We start from the raw sequence: 18,675 nt of genomic DNA, 5'->3' as shown, positions 1-18,675 counted from the left end.
GTTATTTTTTGTTCATTTCAGTATTTACCTAGTTGCATCACTCTTAACCATGTTTCTTTATAGCCCAGTTGTGCATGCAGTAGTGATTAGCATATCATGTCACATGGGATATATACCTCATGTTATGATATTTTCTGTTGTCAAACTTTTTGTGAATGATTGGTATATTGCATGATGATTTAAACTAGTCTTTTTGACTTCAAAAGAACATGCTGAATTTTCCATGTATGCTGGCCTTTAATATAGAGGGATACAAGAGGATTATATCTTAGGTCAAGACACTCCAAATTCATCATAAACCAAAGGGAAAATAGTTTCTACTTACTAGAGGATTGAATGGACCCAAAAGGAAGCTCTAACTTGTTGTTTTGGGTGTTGAACTAAGGAGGTAGCTGCCTTCTTGCCGCATTCCTTGCTGCTGTGGTTGGTAGCAGAAATCACAGAAAATAGGGGGCTTAGTGCAGGATATTCAGGATACCAAGATGGCATCAGAGGTAGTACAATAAATAGTATATCTCTTCATCAGAGGTAGATTTGTTCTTCTATGCTTCCTTCACTGGATTTGTTGTGTAGTCATATTTCTTTGTTCAACCATTATCATGCCTAGTAAGTTGTTGAATGATGTTGTCGGTTCTTATCAATCTGTACACTTGAATTAGAAGGAGCAAATTATCTATGTTATATTCTAAGCAGCATATACTAAGTGTCATATATGAAAGTTTTAGATTCTATGTTATATTCGTTATCTTCCACAACATCCTTTAAAAACTCAGTATTCTATTTTATTTGATACATGTACACATTTGTTTTAGTTATTTGACATATGGTGGATTTATGTGTTTTTACAGTTTACAAATCTCAAGTACTCCAGAGTTGAAATTGATGAAGTGCGGTTCGAGTGGGCTGAATGCATGCTAGATTACATTTGAAGTGCGGTTTTACCTTGATGTGTTAAAATAATGTTCTACCTTGATTTTGATATCTATTAGCTAGCTTTTGATGTAAAATGAATGTTTGGGTATTTTATGGATATTGTTGTAAGAAGATTATTTATATAATTTGTGAATATTTGTGTATTTTATGGATATTATTGAATGAAGAATATTTGTACAATTTGTGAATATTTGTGTATTTTTTTTTTGTTATTGTCGGTTTTAAAATCAAATATGTGCTGTTAAAAAATATACATACTACATCGGTTTTCCACCGATGTAAAACCGGTGTTATAAAGTAATATTACATCGGTCATTTACCGCTGCCAAAACTGGTGTTATTAACATACAATATTACATCAGTTTTACACCGTTGATTCAACGGTGTCGTTAAGTGATACTACACCGGTTAATAACCGATTCGAAGACCGGTGTTGTTAAGTGATACTACACCGGTTTTAACCCCGATGTCTAAAATGACAGACTTTTAACATCAGCTTAATAGACATCGGTCGAAAATCAAATAGACACCGGTGGAAAACCGATGTCTATGAAGGTTTTTGTTGTAGTGCCTTCCGAATCTTATTTCACTCGCTTAAAGACTTATTCTTTACTACTTATGTGAAACTTATTTTATTTGTTCAAAAAAACTTATACTTATAATACTTCAAAATAATAATCAACTTCTTCTTGGGCCCTGGGAATTGTACTTACTTTGCGCGCATCCCTAACTTGACTCGAGGTAGCTAGTCCCGAATCTAGTAGGGTATACTAGGTTATCTAAACCTAGGGACGACTATGGGAGCCCTACCCAAGGACAACTGAGAGTCCAACACAGTGCCACTGATAAAAGTAAAATACTTGTTATCTTTTAATACTTCTAATATATAATGCCTTGGCATTTTAATAAGCACCTTGTGTGCCAAAATCCCTAAAGTCTTGACTTTGGGATTTACTTAAGCCTTGGCCTTTTACTTTCTTTTTTTTATCTTTCTTATACTTTTCTTAAACTCAAAATACTGTTAGGGTATTTTTAAATATGCATCTATAAGTGAGATCAACTAGGTAACACACAATCATGCATATTTAAAAGAAATCTAAATCCTTGTTCTATAATGCTTTCTATAAACTATCTGTATTTAAAAATAAAGACTACAACTTTAGTTGTTCCATAATTCCAAACCTCCTAAGCAGTTAGGTGAAGCAACTACATTGAACCTCAATAGTGCAGTAACATTCAAATATCATAAAATCGATGGATCACAACTACACAAATTTAACTACATGAGGTAAACTTCAACTCTACTCATTCTACAATCTTGCTCCTTTAGTCATGATTAAGAGTTATCTGAACTAACCATTACCCTATCTAGAAGAAAGGTTTGTCATTAAACAAATATTGTACCAACATTAGGGTCATCTAGAAAGAGTAGAAATCATGCTCAGAATTGATCTAACATATAACTCTCTTTTCTCATCTTCTAAACTAAACTTCTACTCTGAAGTTACTACTTGCATATCAAAAACACTCACATACTTCTCACCTGTTAAATTCATTACATCACTTCAAATCATCTTTTAGTCTTAATACATGATACTCACCAAAACAACATATTACATATGCTCATCTTCACTCCTTCATCCACACTTCTGCACTAAAGAGATTACACTACCTACTTCATCATAAAATAAACCAAAATCACTGCCGGATCAACCTCCAATTAGCCTAATAAACCAATACTTAATCCAAGTCATTCTGTGTTCATTGCCAATTAGCAGAACAAAGGGAAACTAAAAGCTTAAAGATAAATCTAACTTTATATATACTTGAAATAAAAGGCAGTTCGCTGCATAGATATATATATAAACTAAAACTGAAAATCTACAACTGAAATGTTTTCATGAAATCTGAAACTAACATGCTACAAATTAATCTAACTCATTCTAAACTGCAAGACTTCCTCAATTTTGTACAAACACAATCAAAAAGCGTGCCTAAAGACTTCCTCAAAACTTATCATATCATGTAAAGAACATCTTTAACCCAACAGAACCTCACAAATCTACAAAGGAATATACTTGAAACCTCTTAATCTACACCGGAAATTTCCACAAGAAAGGAAAGAACTAAAATGTTTCTTATCTTCTAATTCTTTTATTATAGAATGCCTCCGCATTTCTTCGAGCACTTGGCGTGCTGCTGATCCCAAATTCTGAAATTTAGAGATCCTATCGAGACCTTGGTCCTTTCTTTACTTATAACTACTTATAATCTTCTAAAAAGATTTAATGAAACACATGCTTTAAATTAAGAGCTATTCTTGCTCGTTAAGGAAGTAGTAAACTTCAAATCTGCACTCTAAAGAAACTAAACCATATACTCGTGCATATCTATTAGCAAAGAAAACTGGTCATGCTCAACTCATAGCAAACATAACTAGAAAATATACTCTTATTGAAAATCTGCATTTGCTAAAGAACTAAACTAAATCTACACTTAATGAAGAACCAAACTGCACCACCAAAGAACAAGATGGAAAATTCTGCACTTAAACTCTAAAGGGGTTGTTCGTGACATTTACACCATAATATTCAGCCAGCAGGTTCCTCTCAAAGGTTTGGCAGGTGAAACATACGAACATAGTTGAAGGTATGATTGGAATTAACACCAATTTGGCATGTACAACTTCTAATGATAGTAATGATTCCTAACTCATTGCCTTTAATTAATTATTAGTGCAAACACTATAATTGTCTCAAATTAACTTGCCCACAAACAGCAAAGGAAATCCAAGACAAAGAAAACAAATCACACTAGTTACACTTGACACTATAAGAAAAAAACCTAACAACAACGGTTTTTCACCATTGTTGTAGTCCATTTTGAACTGTTGTTAAAGGTCGTGTTGTTAAAAGGGGTGCCTAAAGACAACAATTTTTAACCATTGTCTTTGAAGGAAAAGGCAACATTTTTACAACAGTGAAAAACTGTTGTCTTTTCCTTCAAAGACAACAGTTTTTCACCGTTATTTTTGAGCGTCTACCTTTAATAACAGGGTATTCAACAACAATTTTAAACTATTTACGACAATAGTGAAAAACCGTTGTCTTTTTTTAGAAAAAAAAAATTAGTACATAATTTTCCAATATTATAAATCATTCAAAATACTAAATTTCAAAATAAAATTTAATATACAATTTTCTAACATTCAAAAATAATATCTATAACATTCTGAAGAAATTTCATAAGCAACCAACAAAATTTCATAAGCAACCAACAAAATGATAACACTATTAAAACAAAGGTAGAACAATATAACATAAGATTTTCTACTTAGATTTCGGTGAAGAGGAGGGATTGCAGCTCCTAGTGCTCCTTAATTTATTAAAGTCTCTTCATTTTTTTAGCTTGTCGGCATTCTTCCCAATATTCTTGAGGACACCTAAAAAGAGCAGAATGAAATTATGCAATCCTGTGCACAAGAACTATATAATTCTAAGTGGTGGATCATGTCTGTCACAAGTTCGCCACTATTTTTTTTGACCATTATGCACAGATTGTAGACAAGCATGAAAATAAGCAGAACCATAAATATGCGAATAAAGGATACCTTTCAATCATCTAAATCTTCTTTTCTGGTTGGCCCGTCTCCTTTTCCTCTCTTCTTTTGTTAACTCTGCCTCTTCTTTGATGTTTCCTTTTCCATGAAAAATCTCCTCAGGGGCAAGCATAGCCGCATCTGAGACGACCAATGGAGCAACTTGCAAAACCATTGTATTTCAGTGACTTGAAACTGTTTTTACCATAAACTAAAAGACAACTCCAAAAGATATTTTTACCCCTTCCATTGCTAGAGCAGCTACATTGACTTGTATAGACATGTCCTCAATAACCTACATCAAAACTTATGGTCAATCAAGAAATAAATACTAAAAGAATTAAACACTTGATAAGCTTTATTGCTAACCGGCTTTGGAGCAAAATGGAAGTGAGACAGCGCATCCAACTTTAAGGAAATCTTTTTGAATAGCATTGTTGCCTGCAGGCATAAAAGAAATAGTGTATGAGAAAAGCTGAGAAGCTACACAAGCAACCAGATGTTATCGCAGATCAATACAATAGATCTTGTGGATCTGTATTATTAACAAATTCAGATTGCAAATATCCCAATGTCAGTTTTTTTGGCTATAAAGTAAAGTCATTATATGCATCAGTAAGAAAGACATCTATCGATAATATAATCTTCCATCAGGACTTCTGAGAAAGTTTCCCAAGCAAACAAACAAAAAGGAGGGAAAACCCAAAGAGCTTGAGAGGTTTCAATATAATTTCTCATTAGTGAGAATACAACAGTTGTAAGGAGCTTAAAGAAAATGCATTGATGAAGAGTTATAAACTGACACCTAAGACATACAAATTCTCATTCTCATCAGCCATCAATCACTAAACTATGATTACTATCCTACCAGCAGCTGAAATTAGATATTGAAAAAAATGCAAATAATTTTGGTAAAAATAGCTACTAATTGCCAGGGTTCTGTAACGAGCCAATTTTCCCTATTTCCATTTCTAAAAGTCCATAAAAATATTTGGAAATACTTTTAAAATATTTTAGAGATTTTTAAGAATTTTTAGAGTATTTTTATGTAATTTTTGGAGGTCGTTTAGTAGGTTTACAAAAAAAAAGATGTTTTGAAAAAAAAACGTTGAAGATGAGACTCGAACCCAAGACCTCCGGCCAGACTTGACCCAACCAGACGCAGCCAACCAACTGAGCTACGCGGGTTTTGTTAACCAAGTATGGAGAGAAATAGATTTAAGCTATAGTTGGAATGTTTAAAATAAATTGGAATAAAAGTGCGCGGCGAAGGAATCGAAGCCCAAACCTTTGATTTGGTTAAAAGCTAGCTGACAAACTGGGCTAGCAATCGGTGCTAATTAAATACGCAGCGACAAATATATAAGCTATAGTTGATAATTAAAAAAAACCCTAGTTTTAAATGAAAACTTAGTCTTTGACGAACTCGAAATCCTCTCTTCTCCTCCTCTTCTGCGTGGCGTCACGACTTCTGCTCGGGCGAAAGAGGTGCGGAGCTATGTTTCCTTTCTCCGACGGCCGGTGAAGGCTTTCTTCCGACAAACCTTGCCGATTTTGATCCCCTTCATCGAGGAGAAGGTGTTTCCGCAAGGGATCACTGGAATCTTCACCTTTCCGCAAACCCTAAGGGCTTCCTTCTCAGTTGTAAGTCCAATAACGCTCGGTAAGTCGCTACTCACCTGCAGTAGGATAGTTCCGGGTTCTTTTCCTTTTTTTTTGAATTTTTTTGTGAAGATTGTGGATTAGGGCTTACTGCCGTGAGATTTCTAAGGAAGAGGGAAAGGGTTTTTGATTGGATTAGATTCTGAACTCTGCTTATTCTTGTGTTCCGAATTTGTTCTGTTTTGTTCTGAAGTTTGCTGCCATGTTGTTCCCTTTTTGGTTAGGGTTTTGTTTTATTGAAGTTTTAGTAGCATGCGTTCTTAGTTTCCTTTCTTTTAAGTTCAGTAGTAGCAAGAATTAGTATCCTGTTGCTAGATATGAGATTTGATTTTGAAACGAAACAAGCTTTATATAGGTTCTAAGTTTTCAACAGGTTTAGTTTGGTTTGCGTTAGGAAAGGGGCACCAACAGTCCCATTTTCCTGTGGTATTTGCAGTAGTTAAGAATAGCTCCAATTGTAGCAGAGAACAACCTTCTTTTTTGTGCATTTCTGTAGACAAGAACAGCTCCATTTGGAGCTTAGAACAACCGCCTTTGGAGCTTATTTCAGTCCAAGTTTTCTTTGTGTTCACTGCAGAAACGTACAGTTCTATTAGAGCATAGGGCAACCTTTCGTTTTGATAATTCAGCAAGTTTAATTTTTAAAAGTTTCAATTCAGCAAGTTGATTTCTTAAGGTTCAATTCAGCAAAACTAATTCTTTTTGTTACAAATTCAGCAGGTTAGTTAATCTAGTTTTGTTCAAACAAGTTTACATAGATTTTAAGCTTCAGCAGGTTTTAGTTTTGGTTGTGCTATGTTTTTGACTTGAACAACCTAGTCTTAAGAGAATTCGGCAGATTTTTCTAAGCTAGTATGCAGATTTTTTTTTCTAAGCTTTGTATGCAGAATTTTAGGTGCAGATTTGGTTAAGTTCTTTAGCAAATGCAGCTTTCATTTATGCTATTAGTAGAGCAAGAGCTGTACTTCTCATTTGCTATTAGAATAACATGAGCAACCATTCTTTTAAAGCATTAAGGTTCTAGATTTCTTTTTGTATACCAGCTTGAGGTGATTAGGTTGTGGCAAAATATAGATTTAAGTTTCTTTGCTACCTCAATATGTATATGGAAAATACCCTAGCAGTATTTTGGGTTTAAGAAAAGTATAAGAAAGATAAAGAAAAGAAAGAAAAAGACCAAGGTCTTAAGTAGATCCCAAAGTCAAGACTTTAGGAATTTTTGGCACACAAGGTGCCTATTAAAATGTCAAGACATTTAAAGAAGAAGTAATAAAAGATAATAAGTATTTTACTTTAAAGAGGCTATTACCCGACTTCCAAGGTTGTCGTTAAACAAATCCAGGTGACCAATTCCAAGGTCTTGGCCCCAGTAAGACCAAGGTCTTTACCCTCGTAGGACTGATGATTAGCTACCACAGTTTCTATTCGGGAGCGCGCATTGGTACTAAGCCTGGGGCCAAGAAAGAAGTTGATTATTATTTTTAAGTATTAAAGTATAAGTTTTTAATCAAGAAGAACTTTATTATTGATTTGAAGTAATAAAGTATAAGTTTTGGAACAAATGAAACAAGTTTCACATATGCTTAGAATCAGTAAGTTTAGTTTTTTTGAATTCTAGCATGCAATATTAGTTTTATTTGTTTCCTGATATGATATTTAGCATGATTAGCTTTATCTTTTAGCATGCAGTTTTATCCATGTATAGCATGATTAGCTATTAGAATTATATGAGTAGATTCTTTAGCTTTTCTTTGCTATTAGTTTGATATGAGCAGATATATTTATGCTTTACTTTCTTTTAGAGCATATAGTTTCTAGTTCATTCTGTATACATGCATATTCATGTTTTTGTGAGTTAGATAGCGCTTACTAAGCAAATTTTGCTTATAGACTGCACTTCCTCTTACTGCAGATAAAGGAAAGGAAAAGATTTAGCAAGGAAGGCGACAAGGTGGTGGTGATGAAGGTGTGTGATGGCTGGACTATGGAGAGATCAAGAGTTTGCTAAGGAGTTGTCAAAACTTACCTGTTTAGAGTTTCCTTTTTCTTTTCTCCTTAATGCTATGATGAAGTTGAGATTGAAATTGGGTCTATTCCGCACTTGTAGCTTGTTATGTCTATTGTTGGAGTTATATACTTGTTTACCATTGCTAGAATAGTTTCCTTTGAGTTATTATTTTTTTTATTTACTGCGTGGTTGTGTAATTATATGTTACAGCCGCCTATAGCTGAGTATACACTGTTTGTATTGTGGATTTGGTCACTGGTACAGGGGAGACTCTGCCGAAATTTTTCGGTATGGTTTCCATATGGTTTTTAATCATACCTGTTAAGTAGAGTAGTAGTTAGGTTACGTCCACCTTTAGAGTAGTAGTAGTAGTGTAGAAGGTAGGTCGTTATAGTTGGTATAAGAGCAGTCCCCATTATCCAGCATCACACATCAGCACCATCTTTGCCGTCTTCAAGTAAGAAAGTATTTAAGTTTTTCCTTTTATGCTTTCTTTATTATTTGCAGTATAGGGTATTTGCTTGTATGCGCTTTAGTAAGATAGAAGTTTTATTTCTCTTTTATCTATATACCTAAGTTTGTTTAGAAAGGATAGAGAATATATCAAGTCTTTCTTTTTCTTGTATAACTAGATGTCAAGAAGAGGACGTCCCTGTACCGCTAGTACTGAGGGCCAAGCTCAGGAGGACGAAGAGCCCAGAGTAGCTGAACCAAATCTCTCTGAAGTTGTTGCTCAACTCCAGAGACAACTAGCAGAGCAGCAGCAAGTGATCGTCAATCTGATGGCGAATCAGCAGCAAGTCCCTCCCACTCCTCCAACCATTAATGTGGAGACTCCAGTGGTGACTGAGGTTCCACCAGCTGTCCTTGAAGTCCCCACAACACCTAGAAGACAAGAAGCATATCTGATACAGTGGCTGAAACTGAAGCCAGAGAGTTTCTCAGGCACGACTGAGCCCTGGGATGCTCAGGCTTGGTTCAAGACACTGGAGAGCACCATGGAGCTTCTTGACTGGCCAGAAGTCGAGAAGGTCAAGTGTACCTCATTCTGCCTATCTGGAGATGCTCGTATGCGGTGGGAGAGAGTTAAAAGCAAGAGAACAATTAATTAGATGAGCTGGACTGACTTTGAAGCAGAGTTTTATGAAGAATTATTCCGTCAGCGGATCACCAATAAGCATTATGAGGAGTTCATAGAATTCAGACAAGGTGACCTGTCAGTGGAAGAAGCAGTAGAGAAATTCAATATGCTAGCTCGTCTCTGCCCAGAGCTAGTAAGCACGGAGAAGGAACGAGTCAGATTGATGCTTAGGATGCTGAGGAGCTCACTGGCCCCAGACTGGCGAAGAGCTGGTCAGCAGAGCATTAGTTGCTGAGCAGTATCTGGACAGCATCAGGGTACAACGAGCGCAGCATAAGCCAGTCAAGATCGAAGACAAGACAGCTGGGAGTCAGAAACCTCAGGCAAATAAGTAGAACTGGAAAGGCAAGGGTAACAAAAGAAAGCAGTGGAACTCAGGAGGTCACCAGAAAGGAGGACCAGCAAATAAGCAGACCAAGTTCCCTCTCTGTCCTAAATGTGGGAGAACACATCCAGGAGCCTGTCTTTTGGGTAAGATTGGATGCTATTCATGTGGGCAGGAAGGACACATGGCTAAAGAATGCCCTAACAAGCTCAAAGCACCTCAGCCACAGCTAATACAATATGGAGGCAAACCTCAGCTACATTATATGCCTGCAACTCTGGAAGGACCTCAGATCAGTCAAGGAAGGTTGGAAGCCCCACCAGTTCCAGCCAGTGCCAGAGTATTCTCCCTCACCAAAGAAGAAGCTGCTAGTGCCTCGACGGTCGTTACAGGTCAAGAAGTTATTTTTCAGCATTTAGCTACTGCACTATTTGATACTGGAGCGACCCATTCTTTTGTATCAGTACCCTTTGCCAAAGAATTACAGGTACCTACAGAAAACATGAACTCCATGTTCCTGACGACCCTACCTTCTGGGGAAGTCATGGAATCCAACCAGTGGCTTTGGGCTATACCAATCAGAATTTTAGACCGTGAGCTATGTATAAATCTGGTTGTCCTCGCCATACAGGATTTCAATATCATTTTGGGTATAGATTTCCTCAGCAAGTACAGTGCTTCATTGGACTGCCGCAGAAGGAAAGTGATCTTTAGTCCAGAAGGTGAACCATCCTTTGAGTTCACAGGGGTGCCAAAGAGGAAGACCCAGAAGTTCCTTTCTTCTCTCACAGCTCACCAGATGTTAGCTAAAGGGTGTGTTGGTTTTCTTGTGCACATTGTGAGTACAGAAGAACAAGAAACACCCAAGTAGGAGAAAGTTTGGGTAGTCTGTGAGTATCCAGAGGTATTCCCAGAAGAGCTACCTGGACTACCTCCCAACAGAGAAGTGGAGTTTGAGATTGAACTGGTTCCTGGTACCGATCCAATTTCAAAAGCTCCATACCGTATGTCTCCAGTAGAGCTGAAAGAACTACAAGAACAACTTCAGGAGGTGCTTGACAAAGGCTTCATCTGCCCTAGTCATTCACCATGGGGAGCTCCCGTGTTGTTCGTCAAGAAAAAGGACGGATCTATACGGATGTGCATAGATTATAGAGCTCTGAATCAAGTGACAATCAAGAACAAGTACCCCCTTCCCAGGATCGACGACTTATTTAATCAGTTGAGAGGGACGACAGTATTCTCAAAGATAGACCTGCGCTCTAGGTACCATCAGCTAAAAGTGAAGGAAAGAGACATACCCAGAACAACTTTCAGGACCAGATAAGGACACTACGAGTTCGTAGTCATGCCTTTTGGTGTGACTAATGCACCTGCAGTTTTCATGGACCTGATGAACAGAGTGTTCAGAGAATACCTTGACAAATTTGTCATTGTGTTCATCGACGACATTCTAATCTACTCCAGAACCCCAGAGGAGCATGACACGCACTTGAGGATAGTACTGCAGACTCTTCAGCAAAAGCAGCTTTACGCTAAGTTCTCAAAGTGCGAGTTCTGGTTAGATCAGGTGGTATTTCTTGGTCACATAATTTCTAAAGAAGGCATCCAAGTGGATCCAGCCAAAATAGAAGCAGTCAACAACTGGAGTAGACCCAAGAATGCCAGAGATATTAGAAGCTTCCTTGGTTTAGCTGGGTACTTCAGGAAATTCATGGAGGACTTTTCCAGGATAGCCTCTCCACTAACAGCCCTCACCAGGAAGAACAAGAAGTTTGAATGGTCAGATAAATGTGAGCAGAGTTTCCAAGAGCTCAAGAAGAGACTGACCAGTGCTCCTATCCTGACAGTTCCAGAAAGTGACAGGAGTTTTGACATCTACAATGATGCTTCCAAGATGGGCTTAGGAGTTGTACTCATGCAGGAAGGAAAAGTGATAGCTTATGCTTCCAGACAACTCAAAGATTATGAAAAGAACTACCCCACTCATGATCTTGATCTGGCAGCTATGGTCTTTGCACTAAAACTCTGGCGACATTATTTGTATGGCGTTTAGTGTAGAATTTTCACAGACCATCAGAGTCTTAAGTACTTTTTCACTCAGAAGGACTTAAACATGAGACAACGTAGGTGGCTAGAGTTGGTCAAAGATTATGACTGTGAAATCCTCTACCACCCAGGCAAAGCTAATAAAGTGGCAGATGCAGTAAGCAGAAAATCCAGTGCATCCCTGATGTCTTTATCATCATTAGCCCTACCACTGCAGAAGGAGTTGTCAGATTTTGGAATGGAAATTATTTATGGGCAACTCTCTGCATTGACCTTAGAGTCAACCCTACTTGAGGATATACAGAGAAAGCAAAGTGAAGATCCAGATATCCAAAAGATCAAGCAAGGGATACAAGAAGAAAGAAATTCGGAGTTTCGAGTATCAGACAGTGGAATTCTTTATCAGGGGAGCCGCCTTTGTGTTCCCAATGATGAAGAGCTGAGAAAGAAAATTTTAGAAGAAGCTCATAGTACACCTTATTCCATGCATCCTGGTTCTACCAAGATGTATCAAGATGTGAAACAGAGATTCTGGTGGTCTGGACTCAAAAGAGATGTAGCTAAATATGTCAGTACCAGCCTGACATGTCAGAGGGTCAAAAAAGAACACCAGAGACCAGGAGGAGTTCTACAGCCTCTTCCTATACCAGAGTGGATGTGGGAAGACATATCCATGGACTTCATAACAGGTCTCCCAAGAACCACAAATGGATATGATGCAATATGGGTGATAGTAGACAGATTGACCAAGTCTGCTCATTTTCTAGCCATCAAGGTGTCTCACTCTATAGAGCAGTTGGCACAGCTATATGTTAAAGAGGTGATCAGACTTCACTGAGTTCCTAAATCTATTGTTTCTGATAGAGATGGGCGCTTCACCTCTCACTTCTGGGAGTGTGTTCAGACTGCACTAGGCACCAAACTCAAGTTCAGCACAGCCTTCCATCCTCAGACTGATGGACAGACAGAGCGAGTAAATCAGATTCTAGAAGATATGCTCAGATCTTGTGCACTAGATTTCAAGGGAAGTTGGTGCAAGTACCTGTGCTTAGCTGAATTTACCTACAACAACAGCTATCAGGCCACCATCAAGATGGCTCCTTATGAGGCATTGTATGGCAGGAAGTGCAGATCACCCATTTGCTGGCAAGAAGCAGGTGAAAGAAGAGAGATGGAAGTGGAACTGGGCATTCAAAAAGAGCTGATAGATGAGACTAATCAGGCTATTCAGAAGATAAGACAGAGAATTGAGACTGCCCAGAGTAGACAGAAGAGTTATGCTGACACACGCCGTAGGCCACTTGAATTCCAAGTAGGGGATTCAGTTTTTCTCAAGGTCGCTCCTATGAAGGGAGTGATGAGATTTGGCAAGAAGGGCAAATTAAGTGCTCGTTATGTAGGACCTTACCTGATCACAGAAAGGATTGGGAAAGTAGCTTACAAGCTGGATTTACTGCAGGACATGTCAGCAATACATAATGTATTTCATGTCTCTCTGCTAAAGAAGTGTCTCCACGACCCTAGCCAAGTGATTCAGCCTCAGTTAGTGCAGATCTAAGAGGATCTTAGTTATGAGAGCAGACCTACACAGATAGTGGACAGAGCAGTCAAGAGATTGAGAAACAAAGAAGTACCACTAGTGAAGGTCATTTGGAAGAACCAGAAGCACCAGGAAATCACTTGGGAGCGGGAGAACGGTATGAGACAGAAATATCGAGAGCTATTCTAAGTTCGAGGACGAACTTTTTATAAGGTATGGGGAATTGCAATGACCCAATTTTCCCTATTTCAAGTTCTAAAAGTCCATAAAAATATTTGGAAATACTTTTAAAATATTTTAGAGATTTTTAGTAATTTGTAGAGTATTTTTACATAATTTTTGGAGGTCGTTTAGTAGGTTTACAAAAAGAAAAAAGTTTTGAAAAAAAAATGTTGAAGGTGAGACTCGAACCCAAGACCTCCGGCCGGACTTGACCCAACCGGACGCAGCCAACGAACTGAGCTACGCGGGTTTTGTTAACCACGTATGGAGAGAAATAGATTTAAGCTATAGTTGGAACGTTTAAAATAAATTGGAATAAAAGTGCGCGGCGGAGGAATCGAAGCCCAAACCTTTGATTTGGTTAAAAGCTGGCTGACCAACTGGGCTAGCGATCGGTGCTAATTAAATAGGCAGCTACAAATATATAAGCTATGGTTGATAATAAAAAAAACCCTAGTTTTAAAGGAAAACTTAGTCTTTGACGAACCCGAAATCCTTTCTTCTCCTCCTCTTCTGTGCAGCGTCGCGACTTCTGCTCGGGCGAAAGAGGCGGCGGAGCTAAGTTTCCTTTCTCCGACGGCCGGCGAAGGCTTTCTTCTGACAAACCTTGCCGATTTTGATCCCCTTCATCGAGGAGAAGGTGTTGCCCCAAGGGATCACTGGAATCTTCACCTTTCGGCAAACCCTAAGGGCTTCCTTCTCGGTTGTAAGTCCAATAACGCTCGGTAAGTCGCTACTCACCTGCAGTACTAGGATAGTTCCGGGTTCTTTTCCTTTTGTTTCTAATTTTTTTGTGAAGATTGTGGATTAGGGCTTACTGCCGTGAGATTTCTAAGGAAGAGGGAAAGGGTTTTTGATTGGAGTAGATTCTGAACTCTGCTTATTCTTGTGTTCTAAATTTGTTCTGTTTTGTTCTGAAGTTTGCTGCCATGTTGTTCCCTTTTCGGTTAGGGTTCTGTTTTATTGAAGTTTTAGTAGCATGCAATCTTAGTTTCCTTTCTTTTAAGTTCAGTAGTAGCAAGAATTAGTATCCTGTTGCTAGATATGGGATTTGATTTTGAAACGAAACAAGCTTTATATAGGTTCTAAGTTTTCAACAGGTTTAGTTTGGTTTGCGTTAGGAAAGGGGCACCAACAGTCCCATTTTCCTGTGGTATTTGTAGTAGTTAAGAATAGCTCCAATTGTAGCAGAGAACAACCTTCTTTTTTGTGCATTTCTGCAGACAAGAACAGCTCCATTTGGAGCTTAGAACAACCGCCTTTGGAGCTTATTTCAGTCCAAGTTTTCTTTGTGTTCACTGCAGAAACATACAGTTCTATTAGAGCATAGGACAACCTTTCGTTTTGATAATTCAGTAAGTTTAATTTTTAAAAGTTTCAATTCAGCAAGTTGATTTCTTAAGGTTCAATTCAGCAATATTAATCCTTTTTGTTACAAATTCAGCAGGTTATTTAATCTAGTTTTGTTCCAACAAGTTTACATAGATTTTAAGCTTCAGCAGGTTTTAGTTTTGGTTGTGCTATGTTTTTGACAAGAACAACCTAGTCTTAAGAGAATTCGACAGATTTTTCTAAGCTAGTATGCAGATTTTTTTTCTAAACTTTGTATGCAGAATTTTAAGTGCAGATTTGGTTTAGTTCTTTAGCAAATGTAGCTTTCATTTATGCTATTAGTAGAGCAAGAGCTGTACTTCTCATTTGCTATTAGAATAACTTGAGCAACCATTCTTTTAAAGCATTAAGGTTCTAGATTTCTTTTTGTATACCAGCTTGAGGTGATTAGGTTGTGGCAAAATATAGATTTAAGTTTCTTTGCTACCTCAATATGTATATGGAAAATACCCTAGCAGTATTTTGGGTTTAAGAAAAGTATAAGAAAGATAAAGAAAAGAAAGAAAAATGCCAAGGCCTTAAGTAGATCCCAAAGTCAAGACTTTAGGGATTTTTGGCACACAAGGTGCCTATTAAAATGTCAAGACATTTAAAGAAGAAGTAATAAAAGCTAATAAGTATTTTACTTTAAAGAGGCTAGTACCCGACTTCCAAGGTTATCGTTAAACAAATTCAGGTGACCAATTCCAAGGTCTTGGCCCTAGTAAGACCAAGGTCTTTACCCTCGTAGGACTGATGATTAGCTACCACAGTTTCTATTAGGGAGCGCGTATTGGTACTAAGCCTGGGCCCAAGAAAGAAGTTGATTATTATTTTTAAGTATTAAAGTATAAGTTTTTAATCAAGAAGAACTTTATTATTGATTTGAAGTAATAAAGTATAAGTTTTGGAACAAATGAAACAAGTTTCACATATGCTTAGAATCAGTAAGTTTAGTTTTTTTGAATTCTAGCATGCAGTATTAGTTTTATTTGTTTCCTGATATGATATTTAGCATGATTAGCTTTATCTTTTAGCATGCAGTTTTATCCATGTATAGCAAGATTAGCTATTAGAATTATATGAGTAGATTCTTTAGCTTTTCTTTGCTATTAGTTTGATATGAGCAGATATATTTTTGCTTTACTTTCTTTTAGAGCATATAGTTTCTAGTTCATTCTGTATACATGCATATTCATGTTTTTGTGAGTTAGATAGCGCTTACTAAGCAAATTTTGCTTATAGACTGTACTTCCTCTTACTGCAGATAAAGGAAAGGAAAAGATTTAGCAAGGAAGGCGACAAGGTGGTGGTGATGAAGGTGTGTGATGGCTGGACTATGGAGAGATCAAGAGTTTACTAAGGAGTTGTCAAAACTTACCTGTTTAGAGTTTCCTTTTTCATTTCTCCTTAATGCTATGATGAAGTTGAGATTGTAATTGAGTCTATTCCGCACTTGTAGCTTGTTATGTCTATTGTTGGAGTTATATACTTGTTTACCATTGCTAGAATAGTTTCCTTTGAGTTATTGTTTTTTTTATTTACTGCGTGGTTGTGTAATTATATGTTCCAGCCGCCTGTGGCTGAGTATACACTGTTTGTATTGTGGATTTGGTCACTGGTACAGGGGAGACTCTGCCGAAATTTTTCGGTAGGGTTTCCATGTGGTTTTTAATCATACCTGTTAAGTAGAGTAGTAGTTAGATAACGTCCACCTTTAGAGTAGTAGTAGTAGTGTAAAAGGTGGGTCGTTACAGGTTCAGTTTGAATTTTTAAGACAAAATTTGCCACATAAGAATAGTAAATAAGTGGACAAGTAAAATACCTCAATCTTAAGTTTATCAGAAGCAGAAAGAAGAGCTGGAGCTAGACTCATCTTCTGTGCATATTCTTCCTAAATTACAAAAAAAAAGGAGAGAGAGAGAGAGAAGTGAGCATAGTCTATGTATCACGCATTAGCTGATTAATAAAAATGATTTGCATGAATGAAGCAGCGAACCTCATATATCTCGGCAAGCCCCTTCTTACTCTTATTTTCATCCTATTAAAAAGTCCATTATGACATTGTTCCCACTTAGAAGTGTTCAATTTATATATCTTAATGTTGCCAAATTTAGACAGAACAAGAAAATTACTATCTCTTTGGTCTCCTTAGGGGGTTTAGATGGCAAGATAGGTGCTCTTTCAACGTCATCAAAATGACCCTGGAAGAAATCATAAACTTGAATTAGATTGTCTGATGATGGCATAAAAATAGTATCCACAATCCTGGAACTGACACTGATTGACTAGACTTAAACTGAATCTTTTATTATTATTTTAAAAATAAAGATGAACGCTAAGACTAGGTATGCACAATGACCGGTTAGCCAGATTGGATAGTTTATCTGCTAAGAAAATTACCATCAACAGAGGATAACTACTTTTGTAAACGAAAGTCCAAGAATAAAAGGTTGTAAATATAATTACTTAACACTTCTGTTAGATAAAAAAATAGAAATTAATTCCATAAGTTTGCCTAAACATAATGCTAGAGCACCGAGAAATGCACTTCCTAAACGTTGTTAAATTGTAAAATGAGTGATTTCAGCAAATAAACTTACTCCTGACAAACTATATGTATTATCACACATTTTCAGTAAAAATCTTACAACAACTAGCACATTTTCATAGCTTCTTAAAATTTAAATTTTGTTGGTTTTGACTCTTTTTTGTTTTTACTTTTCTACAAATGTATTTTGCTTAAATTTTCCTTTTTAGAATAAAATTTACTAATAATGAATTCATTTATAGGTATTGAGTCTGCTGAATTTTTGTATTTGTTTGTTAAATTGCACCCCTTTACATAAATAAACAATTTTTATGGGTCTACTATCTATTTCCAGATCTAATTCAACTAGTTGTGTGTTCTTCATTCTTTCCTTCATGATATTGACAAATGTAGAGATTAAACTTTAGTATGTGAAAATTTTCTCTATTCTCTAGTTTTAATCTTCGATTTCTTAAATTTTAAAATTGTATTAATAGTTTTTATTTTTCATAGAAGATGATTGATTTTATGCGGACAGCAACTGCATGGGCATTCCACTACTGTTATTTCCTAGAATTGGTTGTTCTATGTTGCCATAAACTCTTTACAGCCAGTATATTCCTGCCACTATTTTTCTCTATTAAAGTAAAATATAACAGTTCGATAATGTGGAGAAAAGTTATGATGGAGCAAAATTCGAGAATTATCCCTCAGAGTAAGAAGACGGTTGGAACCTGAAAAGTGGCAAAGGCGAGGCCACGGAAGTTTCCAGAGTCTGGGAATCGAGAGGGCTGAAGCTGAGCGACGGGACCGATGTCCTTGAACAAGTCCCTGATCTATTTTTCAGTCGCGGAGTAGGGCATACCGCTGACTACCACCTTGGTAATTTCATGAGATTCGGTACCTTCTTCCGGCACCACCGCCTTCTCCTCAACGGTCCACTGAAATTGCTCGCCTTCACTCGCTTGTTCGGCGTCGTCGACAGGGACAAGCAGTGGCTGCCCCCATTTGTCTTTCTTAACCTTTGCTTTCTTTGCCTTCTTGTTCGTCTTTCTGGGCTCCTCCATACCAGCGTCCGCTTCTGTGCCTGCCGCGAGGAGGAGGTGGCGAGGCCGAAAGTTGAGGCGACGAAGAGGGCGGCGAGGAGGGAGGCGGCGAAGAGGGCGGTGAGGAGGGAGGCGACGAAGAGGGCGGTGAGGAGGAGGCGGCGAAGAGTAGGGTTTTGGGAAAGAGACAGAAAAAAACAAGGCGTAAACAACACTTAATAGACAGAAAAATGAGAAAAAGTGGCGAAAG

At 37.4% G+C, this 18,675-nt stretch overlaps 1 protein-coding gene across 1 annotated transcript; it reads right to left on the bottom strand.

The window, feature by feature from the left end:
- Window positions 1–4,550: 4,550 nt before the first annotated feature.
- LOC122001255 (U3 small nucleolar ribonucleoprotein protein MPP10-like) lies at window positions 4,551–18,446 on the bottom strand. Its single transcript, XM_042555914.1, has 7 exons — window positions 18,245–18,446; window positions 16,985–17,085; window positions 16,849–16,890; window positions 16,675–16,743; window positions 4,901–4,972; window positions 4,775–4,826; window positions 4,551–4,696 (listed from the first exon to the last, which is right to left on the bottom strand). Exons 1-7 carry the CDS (start codon window positions 18,444–18,446, stop codon window positions 4,551–4,553), a joined length of 684 nt encoding a protein of 227 aa, XP_042411848.1.
- Between the last annotated feature and the right edge of the window lie 229 nt (window positions 18,447–18,675).

The sequence above is a fragment of the Zingiber officinale genome, chromosome 1A (assembly GCF_018446385.1).
Source record: "Zingiber officinale cultivar Zhangliang chromosome 1A, Zo_v1.1, whole genome shotgun sequence".
Taxonomy (NCBI): domain Eukaryota; kingdom Viridiplantae; phylum Streptophyta; class Magnoliopsida; order Zingiberales; family Zingiberaceae; genus Zingiber; species Zingiber officinale.
This window is presented reverse-complemented; position numbering and strand designations above follow the sequence as displayed.